Source organism: Ziziphus jujuba, chromosome 6 (genome assembly GCF_031755915.1).
Source record: "Ziziphus jujuba cultivar Dongzao chromosome 6, ASM3175591v1".
Taxonomy (NCBI): Eukaryota; Viridiplantae; Streptophyta; class Magnoliopsida; order Rosales; family Rhamnaceae; genus Ziziphus; species Ziziphus jujuba.
Window position 1 is genome coordinate 15346083 of NC_083384.1, and position 10827 is coordinate 15356909.

At 31.3% G+C, this 10827-nt stretch overlaps 2 protein-coding genes across 2 annotated transcripts; both read left to right on the forward strand.

The window, feature by feature from the left end:
• Positions 1-707: 707 nt before the first annotated feature.
• Positions 708-2442, forward strand: LOC107430409 (FCS-Like Zinc finger 2). Its single transcript, XM_016041243.4, has 2 exons — positions 708-1209; positions 1779-2442. Exons 1-2 carry the CDS (start codon positions 884-886, stop codon positions 1963-1965), a joined length of 513 nt encoding a protein of 170 aa, XP_015896729.2. The 5' UTR covers positions 708-883; the 3' UTR covers positions 1966-2442.
• A 2267-nt stretch (positions 2443-4709) lies between these two features.
• Positions 4710-8702, forward strand: LOC112493297 (cation/H(+) antiporter 2). Its single transcript, XM_025078700.3, has 4 exons — positions 4710-5028; positions 5409-6401; positions 7047-7966; positions 8332-8702. Exons 1-4 carry the CDS (start codon positions 4876-4878, stop codon positions 8612-8614), a joined length of 2349 nt encoding a protein of 782 aa, XP_024934468.2. The 5' UTR covers positions 4710-4875; the 3' UTR covers positions 8615-8702.
• Positions 8703-10827: the final 2125 nt, after the last annotated feature.

The following is a 10827-nucleotide window of genomic DNA, read 5'->3' on the forward strand; positions in this document are numbered from 1 at the left end:
ATGAAGAGATTTTTATGTTAAATGGGGCCAACACTTTTTCTTTTAATAAAAAAAAAAAATACTACCAAACAATATACGAAATAATTTATATATTTAAAAAAAAAAATTCTTTCTATTGAAGAGTAAGCAAAGGGAAAAAAATAAAGAAGTCGTTAACAAGAAGATGTTACATGAGAAAGAAAAGAAAAAGAGGTCCCCACAATAATAAGCGAAGCTACAAAAATCCCTCAATGGCCTAAAAAGCGAAGCTGAGACAATGACATTGGCGGTGTGAACGTTACACTTACGCGCATTAGAATCGCGTGGGACCACCCAAATTTTCTCCTTATTGGTAGTGTAGTACAAAAAAATAAAAAAATAAAAACAATTGAGAATTGACGTTAGCACGTAGGGAGAGAGCGAAAGCATGTGAGATTAGTTGGCGAGTGGGGTCACGACTCTCATCACATACTCACATTACAAAAAGACCCTCATATTCACCACCAAAACTACAAAAAGGCCACTAAAATATCAAGCCCCATCAACTTCAACGTGAATGGCATTTCCGTGAATTTGGTAAAATATCAGGGGTAACATTTTAAAAATAAAAAGAAGGAGCATAATATTTTGGAACTAATAGATGCAGGTATTTTTGAGCCAATCGATTCTCTGGCACGGATTTCTGAAACCTGCCGTTGTTTGTAACTCTCTCTCTCTCACACACTCAATTCTTTTTTTTTTTTTTTTTTTTGGGTAATATCTCTCACTCAATTCTTAGTTTCTTCACCAAACCCTTTTCTTTATAAAAACCCCATTTGGCTTCCCTATTCTTTTCCCAAGTCTTTTTCTCTCTCTCTCTCTCTTTCTTTTTTTATTGTAAATTGGCTGAAGATATTTTTTCCGAATGAAAATGGAGTCTGTGACGAGTACTAGAAGACCTTGTTTTGTGGAGGAGGATGATGGGTTGGCTTCACTGGCTGATATGGAAGCTGGGTTTTCGGGGAATCATCACCCTTTTTACTATTCTAGGCCTTTGTGCTATTCAAGGAGGAGTAGTTTCAGGAACCTTTTGGCCGCTTCTTCTTCATCTTTTTCTTCTTGTACTAGTTCGCCTAGATCTGGTGGCTGGTTTTATGATGCAAGATTTGAAGATCATCAGCCCCATTTCTTGGAATCTTGCTTTCTTTGCAAGAAACCACTTGGGGATGGCAGAGATATCTACATGTACAGGTTAGCCCCTAGTTTTCAATTTTTATTATTATTTTTTTTAATAAATGAATGAAATTTAATCCTTTTTTGGGTTGTGTATGTATATGTATATTTTGTATTGCATGTGTTTGATTTCTGAAGTGTTGGAGATTTGAGATGGTGTGTTGGGGATTTGAGTTGCGTTTTGATTGAATTTTTTTCCTCCAATTATAAAAGATTGAAATCTTTTATCAAAGAGATGGGGAAAAAAAAAACAAAGAGCAACTTTTTAGAAAATATTTCGTTTCCATTTTCAAAACCTTCGTATAAAGAACTCGTATGATTAATAAAGATTGATTTCTCAGTCGCCACCAGCTAAATTTCCTACCTTTCTGAGTAACCAAACAGGGGATGGGGATTGATTGTTTCTTTGGACTAATGTTCTTGATCTAAGAAAATCCAACATACCTAATTCTTTTTTTTTTTATTATTATTATTTTTTTTTTGTTTTTTCAACTTTGATAAGACGTTAATTTTAGAATTTATATTCAAAGATTTAGTCTTTCGAGTAATTTGGGTTCTAATGGATTTCATTGATTGGTAAATTGCAGAGGTGATACTCCATTCTGTAGCGAAGAGTGCAGGAAGGAGCAGATGGATATGGATGAAGCGGAGGAGAAGAACATGAATGTCTCTTCTTCAAGAAAGGCATTGAGACAGAATGATCAGAGGAAATCCAATTCCCCTACCAAAACAAGAGGCTATGCTTTCCGTACAGGCACGGTTGCGGCCGCTTAACCAATGAAAATGAAAGAAAAAAGAAATTACGAAAGAAAAAAGACAAAAGAAGGTTAGAGAAAAGACTTTCCCAGAAAAGAAGAGAAAGGAAAGGAAAACTCGTGGTTGGTATATATGTTCCACAAAGAAAAGGGGCCAAGGAGAGATGAAAATATGGTGAAGCAGGAGGGAAAAGAGCTGCTGCGGGAAATTTTGGGGCTTTTTTTTTTTTTTTTTTTTGGGTAAATGTGATGTTATATATATGATAGGGCGTGTGAGGAGAAGTGTGTATGGTTTGCTTGAATCTGCTCTATGAGATGGCTCTTCTTTTGGGTTTTTCTATTTCCTCTTTCTTTTCTTGGGCTTGTTTCCTTTTTTTTTTTTTTTTTATTCTCTTTTTTGTTGGTAGTACAAAAACTTGATCAGCCTTGAATGGTCTGGAAATATATATATATATATATATATATACATATAATAACAGTGAAATTTTCCTTCTGATTCTTGGTGTTGTTTCGCTGACCTTTTTTTTTTTTTTTTTTTTTCCTATTATAATGCAAAAACTTCATACGCTCGCATTAGGATTTAGTTTATATTAGAGTACAAGACAGTAAACTAATATGAATTTAAGAAATTTTGAGAATTTGGAGTTTCAAGGTGTTTTCTTTTATTCGCATTTCCATGAACAAGCTCTTGAAATATGTTTGTAAAAAAATGAAAAAAAAAGAAGAAGAAGAAATCTTTAAATCTGTTTTTGATTTTGTTTATTTATAATATTTTCTTCCGAATCCAACTGGAGTTTCTTTACCGGGTCGGATAGTGGCAAAAGTGTGAAGAGGCCGGTCTGTGTTAACTAATGACAAAACGAAAGCATTTTTAGGAAGCAGGAAAAGTGATTTCATTCTTGGAAGCTTAGGGGAGTCCTCGGATAGAAAAACACATACTATTTATTTCACTATGCTACAGTTCTGTATCAGCAATCTCATATGGTTTTTATAAAATATTCATATAATGCAAATTACTAGTTCAATCTTTTGGATGGGTGGTATGTAGGAGCTTGTTAGCATTTAAAAGTGGACTCATTCCTTTTTTTTTCGTTCTCTGTTTCTTTGAAAATGAATTTTAGTAATAAAAAATGTGACAATCCCACATTTAATGAAAGATTTAAGACACAGTTCCAATAAGAGAGATAAATTGAATTAATCAGAATTAAAAACATACCAATAGTTTAGATACATATTATATGTAGGTTGCTTCAGTTGAGTGTACTCTCGAGTATAAAGTTTCTGTTCAAGCTCTGTTTCTTTCCTTGGATTCTAGAGAAATCAGTAGTTGTCAGTTTTTGCATTGAATTTATGATCATTTTTTGAATCTGGGGGTTTGGAGGGTTAGTAACGGGTCGTAAAACATTGGTTAATTAGTACTTTTTAGCTGTACGATGCACTTTATATCTTCCAATTAATTGGTTACAGATTTTCCTTGAATCTGAAAACTATATTCTAGTATATAATAAAGTTTATGAATTTAATTGATTGGTGAAAGTTCAGAATGACAAATGATATAGTTTAAAACCATTTGTTTCCTATGGAGTACAAAAATTACATTGTAAATTAACATACATTATTCTATGCAACTAATTATGTTTTTTTTTTTCTTTCTTTCTTTATTTTGTTTTGTTTTTTATTATTGCTTAAAGAAGAGACAGTAACTTCTACTATTGGACTATAGCAAAAAAATTGTATTTCTTGTGTTTAGTAGGTGATAGGCGCACAATTAATTCATAATTTATTATGTTTAAGCGGATGCAACTGTGCCCTGTACAGAAATTATAAAACAAGAAAGATTAATGAAATTTTTTCTCTATTTACTATTTTCTGTATATTACGAGAGATTTAAGCAATATTGTTTTCTTTTTTTTTGATATTAGAAGTTTTGGGATTTAAATTTGGGATTATTATGAAAAAAACAGTAAATTTATTATTGAGCTGTTCCACATATATTATTCATTGCCTTCATTTCTGCCCCTTCGGTAGATATCGATGGTCTTCGTGAACCCATTTATGGATATCTACCATATGAAATATTTCTGATGCAATTATTTCTTACTTCTGCAGCACTAGGCTTTGTGCTTTTACCTCATTTTGGAAGCGGCTTCTATTGATGAATGACTATTCAATGGTGGTCCTCGTGAGCTAATTTAAGCATACAAGTTTGGTGTTAGAATTGGCTGGATCATGATTTTGGACATTCTTATTCAAATAACTTGGCCCAACATTTGACCTTGAGATTTGTCCATAAAGGCTTTTGCATAAACAGAAAAATGATGTCAATTTTTTTTTACAAATCACTAATTTCCACTTATAGGTATTTTGGGTCTGATTTCGTTGCTAGCTGCTGTTTGGGATTGATATTTGGCCCACAATTGCTGCATATCCATCTATACATATCAAGAATATGGGTGGGAAGGACATATATTGCTTGCATCTATTTATACAATGTTCGGTCTTCTATTTATTTTATGTTATTTTATTTACATTATTGTGAAACTATGTTGTAGTTGGAACATTTAATTTATATTTCAAATACATATATAAATATATACATATATATATATATATATATATATATGAAACATTTGTTTCTACTATTGTCTTTTCGTTTTATGATATTGGATGAAACATTAATTTTTGCAATAACCGAAATGAAAGGAGTTAGACCAAGAAGAAGTAAAATGCCTTTAGATTTTTTAGGGGTGACAATCAGTGAAATGGGGATCTCAACCCTAGACAAAGATTTTCTCTTTCACTCTTTTGTTCTTTTTCTCACAAACCCTTTGTTCTTCATCATCTTCTTCATTATCATCATCATCATCATCATCATCTTCTTAATCCTGGTTATTGGACTGTGGTTGATTCCCAAAATTCACATGCAAAAATGGATGCCACACAACGAATGGTATGTCGACAAGACTTCTTCAACCCTCTCACTTCAATGGGATTGCAGATGTCCAGCATTCTGGTCATTTCACACTTCTTCAACCTTGTTCTCAAAGAACTTGGTCAACCCGGACCCATTGCTCAAATCCTTGTAAGTCTCTTCCATTATCGTTAAAATTTTTGGTTATTTATATTTAAATAATTTGAATTTCGCAAAGATTTGTAATTTTCCTTTGAACTTTATGTTTATCACCTATACTCTTTAAATTTTATAGAAATGTGCACCTATGCCATTATATTTTGTGGAAATTTGCATCTAAATTCCCAAGATATAGAGATGTAGTTATAAAAACTTTTACTGTTTAAGGGGTATAGATGATAAATGCAAAGTACAAAGGATAAAATACATCGGTGCAAAGTTGGTATAAATGGGAAAAAAAAAAAAAAAAAAGAAAACCTAAAATTTTTGCACACATCTCCAAAAGTTAGTTGTGTAAACAAAACTTAACACAAAATCTAATTCACTCTCAGGCAGGCCTTGTTCTTGGTCCTACTGGTTTGTCAAATATTCACAAAGTGAGAGACTTCTTCTTCCAAGCTTCGGCAGCCGAATACTACGAAATCTTCGGATTCTTCTGCCGCATGCTTTTCATGTTCTTGATTGGTTTGGAAACCGACCTCTCTTACATACTCAAAAAGCTGAAAATCTCCAGCACGATAGCTTACGGTGGTGCAATGGTGGGTGCCATTTTTGGCATTGCAGTTTCTTTCTTCTTGCACCAGCAGTTGATGTTGAACGACAAGAAGAAGTTCGGTTTCCTTCTTGTTATCATGCTCATGACGGCTTATACTGCGTGTCCGGTTGTGATTCGTGTGGCTACGGATTTGAAGTTTGCTACCTCGGAGATTGGTAGATTAGCAATATACTCTTCCATCATCAATGAGATAACTTGTTTGATAGTATTTGGTTTCATACTTGGTATACATAAAATGGCATTCTTTGGTGATTTTTTTCTCACTGTTTTTGTCACTTTGGTCGTGGTCGGTATCAACAAGTTCGTAGCTATTTGGTTCAACAGAAGGAATAGGAACAAGAAATATCTTACAAACCCTGAGCTTTTGTTCATTTTGTCACTCTTGATCGGGAATTCGATGATCATCGAAATGTATACGAGTAATAGTGTGATTAGTTGCTTTGTTATCGGGATTATGTTTCCGAAAGAAGGGAAATCCGCTCGGACTTTGGTGCAGAAACTGAGTTATTGTGTTCATAATTTCATACTTCCTGTTTATTTTGGGTATTTAGGGTTTCAGTTTGATGCTAGCCGTTTGAATAGTCTCAGCAGCGTTGCTATTGTTGTGATTATGGTGGTTTTGAGTATTGGGAGCAAGATTAGTGGTACTCTTGCTGCTTGTCATTACTTGAAAATTCCATTGAATCATGGGGTTTTTCTTGGTTTCTGTCTCAACTTGAAAGGACATGCTGATGTTGTATTCATTGGCCAAGCCACTAATTCATTAGTTGTAAGCTTTGTTCTTCCTTTTCTCGTTCTTTCATATCATGGGTTTTATGACAATTTTACTTGATCATGCAATAAGTAACCCCAAGTGAATGATCTTTTACTATAAATTTGTTGCTATACGTTAATATTTTTGTTATTGAAACTTATTTGTTTCAAATTTTCATAGTATTCGTTTCTCATAAGTTCAAATTATGTGTTTTATTATTTGTCTATTTATCTATTACACTAATTTCATGGTGCATATTAATTATATTCATTTAGAATTTTTTATACATAATTATTAACACATTAATAATTATATAGTTAAAAAAATTTTACATAACTATTTCATTATAAATGATGAGACAGATAAGAAAACAGATAAATAAGATATGTAATAATATTTTTAATATAAAAGCTTTTCAACCACAAATTACTATCACTCCGGTTACAAAAATAATGGAAAATAATATATAGTTTAATAAATTTTAATTTTGTTGCTAGAACTTCGTAGCTAATTCTTTTTTATTTTAATTTATTTGTTTTATTAAGTGAAATCAATAGCTAATATATATTTTTCGCTTCTCTGAATGAGATAAGTTGTACTGGCTGGTGCTCAATCATTTAATTAAGCCATAAAGTTTTTTTTTGTCTATTCTGGTGGCAGGATTGGAACTCAGAAGCATACAACTTATTGTTAATTACAATTGTGATCAACACAGTGATATCAGGGCCAGTCCTCGCTCTCCTAATGAGAAGAGAGGACAAACTCTTCACTCAAACATACACAACGCTTGAGCATCACAACCCTGAGAGTGAGCTTCGAACACTGGCTTGTGTCTACGGCCCTCGTCATGTCTCTGGTGTTCTTGCAACTATGGCTGCAATAAGCGGGTCCCAACCAACACCGATGATCCCTTACATGATGCATCTCATCGAACTAATCCAAAAGCGAAGGACCAATGTGTCGTATCACGAGCTAGAAGACGATGAACAAAGCGACAACGAAGACTATGGAGGAAATGATGTTTTGGAGATCAATGACGCCGTCGATGCTTTCACCACAGCGACAAAGATCATTGTCCATATTAGCAAAGCGGTATCGGCCTTCTCAAACTTGTACGAGGATGTTTGTAACGTTGCCGAGGATATGCACACTTCAATTGTGATTCTTCCATTCCATAAACATCAGAGGATTGATGGGAAAATGGAGAGTGCTAAAGAAGGTGTGAGGATTACAAACCAGAAGGTTCTTCGCCACGCTCCTTGCTCTGTTGGTATAATTGTTGAGAGGGGACAAGCTGGGGTTCCAGGGTTTTCGCAGTTGCTTGATTACGTGAGTGTTCAACAAGTTGCTACTTTGTTCTTCGGTGGTCCGGATGATAGAGAGGCCATTGCTTGGAGTACAAGAATTGCTAGTCATCCTCTCGTAAATTTGACTGTCATTAGATTTCTGTCCACGGAATCGTCGAGTACGAGAAATGAGAGGGTGGATGAACGAGATGATATCGAGGTTTTCATGTCGTTGGCGAGTTTGGAAACTGGCAATGATGTCGACAATGCCTTCCTCAATGACTTTTACAATCGGTAATTTATCTTATCTATTGTCATGGCATTTTGGGTTCATAACTAAATTTTATATGATTGGTCACAATTTATATTATTTAGAAATGAAAAAAATATTTCACAAATAAAATGCTAATTTAATATTTTACAAATAAGATGCTAGTTTATTATCTTACTCATGTTCACAATTAATTTTGATGCTTATATTTTTTTTTAATTTTTATTTATATCATTATCAGAAAAAATAGTAATTTTGTTATTAGACTGTCTATATAAAGACGATAGAAATTAATATTAATTTTATCAAAATGGCATGAATATCACTACAAGTATGGATTTTTATTAACATTGCCAGTAACAAAGTAACTATTTAATTGATTATGTAGGTCTGTAACTTCAGGTCAAGTTGGATATGTAGAAAAGTATGTGAACAATGGAGCACAAACAGTGGCAGCTCTTGTGGACATAGGGGACATGTACTCGTTGTTTATAGTAGGGAAAGGTGGACGAGGACACTCACCATTGACAACCGGCATGAGTGATTGGGAAGAATGTCCTGAACTTGGAACTGTTGGTGATCTCCTAGCTTCCTCTGATTTCAATGTCAATGGCTCCGTTTTGGTCGTCCAACAATATCGCCATTCCAAGAAAGAGTTTCTAGACGACTAGAAATTTTTCTAAATTTTATTTTATTTTATTGTTGTTTACCTTGTAAATTACAAAACTGTACATTATTGTTGCTCTAAAAACAGCCCAATTGGCAAAATCATTGTTTCTTTGAATATTCCATCTATTTATTCATATATATATAACTTGTACATTATTGATTGTTGCAGAATATTCATTAACTAACTTGGTATATCCTTTAAAAAAAAAAAAAAAACTAGGTATGTCCTTGTAAAAAGATTAAACTTGGTATTTATATGAACATCATTGTTACAATAATGTGTAGGAATTGATTTTTACTGTTGTAGTTATTAATTTGTAATGGGTAATGAATTTCTTTTATGACATGTATGTATAGAGAAAAATGATAGTAACATAATAAACATAAAATAATTGCATTACCACCTCAGCAACGTAACATATGTGGTGGCAATTTTGTATTGTGGGATTCGATAAAAAGATGTAATGCCTGTAATATTTCTTAGATTTATATATTTATAAAATTTTGATACAAAATAATATGATAAAAGCAGCAAAATTCTTCGAATTCTTTTTTTTTTTTAAATAAAATATTAGGATAACAATGTCCCAAAATTTAAAGATAAATTAGAAATTGCTAAATTGAACACATCCTATATATAAACAATGTCCAATTAGATATATTAGACCTGCTTTCCATTTTCTCTTGCAAGAAGTTCAACGTCAAACAAGTGAATGAATCAAAAATGAAGGATCAGAGGTGTCTTATTTTATAATACTGAAGAGATTTGCAAATAGACATTAATTTGAACATTCTAAACAAAACAAAAATAAATTATATATATGATTTTTAATTATCATTATTATTGTTATCAAATAAGATTGATTTAATTGGTAACTCATTCGTACATACATCGGATGGGAGAAATCCTTGTAAATTGTGTGTATGAAAATTTAATAAAATTATTATTATTATTATTATTATTAATTAACATAGTTTTACTTTTTAAACTTATTTTATACTTGAAAAAATACAAATAAACTAGTAATTTGGGTTTACTTGAACAATTTCAATCTTTTCTATTTGTATAGGGTGAAGAATTTCGAACTAGTTTAACCATTTAATGCCATCTATAGAAATTAGATTTAAAGGTTAAAATTGTACCATTTCACAACAGTCTTAAAATTAGTAAATATTATACTAATATGTTGAATTTATTTTATTATTTTATATTTTCTTATTTTTGTAATATTTCAATTGCAAAATATATATTGAAAATATCATTTTCCTTAAACCATTAATATTTTGTTATTTTAATTTATATATTTTACCTCAACGTAATTTATGATCTAACAATAAAATTTTAAATGATTATTTGTTTTTTAACATCATATAATTCTTAAATATTTATATATTTTTTCTACTTAAATGTTATATTTATATTTTTATTTAATTTTTAAATATACAAACATATCTGCATCATATAAGTAAGAAAAAATGAAATGTATTATACTAAAAAATTATATTTTTGGTGCAATTATTGTTTTTAATTTTATGTAACTTCCATGCTACAATGTTATTCAATTTAATAAATTCAAGCGAGCAATTTGTACAGATCATTTTAAAAATAAATCAACTATTGAGAATTTACAAATCATTTCTCAAAGTAATTATTATAATTTTTTTCCAAATGACATTTCCATTTCAATACCTAAACTATAAATTTGATTATTGGATCTTAAACGTTTTAATATAGATTTTCTAAATTTAAATTAAAAATGGCTCAATAAAATTGAGTATCTAATAAGATTATAAATAAGATAAAAAATTAAATATTTAAAGTAGATTGAAAAGATAATATTAAAATGCGCATAAAAATCATAAATCCATTGTTAAATAAGATAAAAAATTAAATATTTAAAGTAGATTGAAAAGATAATATTAAGATGCGCATAAAAATCATAAAGCCATTGCTATCTTTTAAATAATTTAGTATCTTGTTTATTAAAATTCTAGATATTTTATGTGAGATTTTAAAGGAAAGAAAAAATTCTTGTAAAAATTTTTTTGTGGAGATGGGTTCTTGTCTTGGATTTCCAACCAGCCAAACAAATCTATCCCCATCTTCCCTGGTGATTCGTGAAGGGCACCCAAGTTGATTCTGTTTCTCCATATATGGCTGTGTAAAAATTTCGTGGAGTACTGCAAATTAAAGTGATTCTCCATATACGGCGAG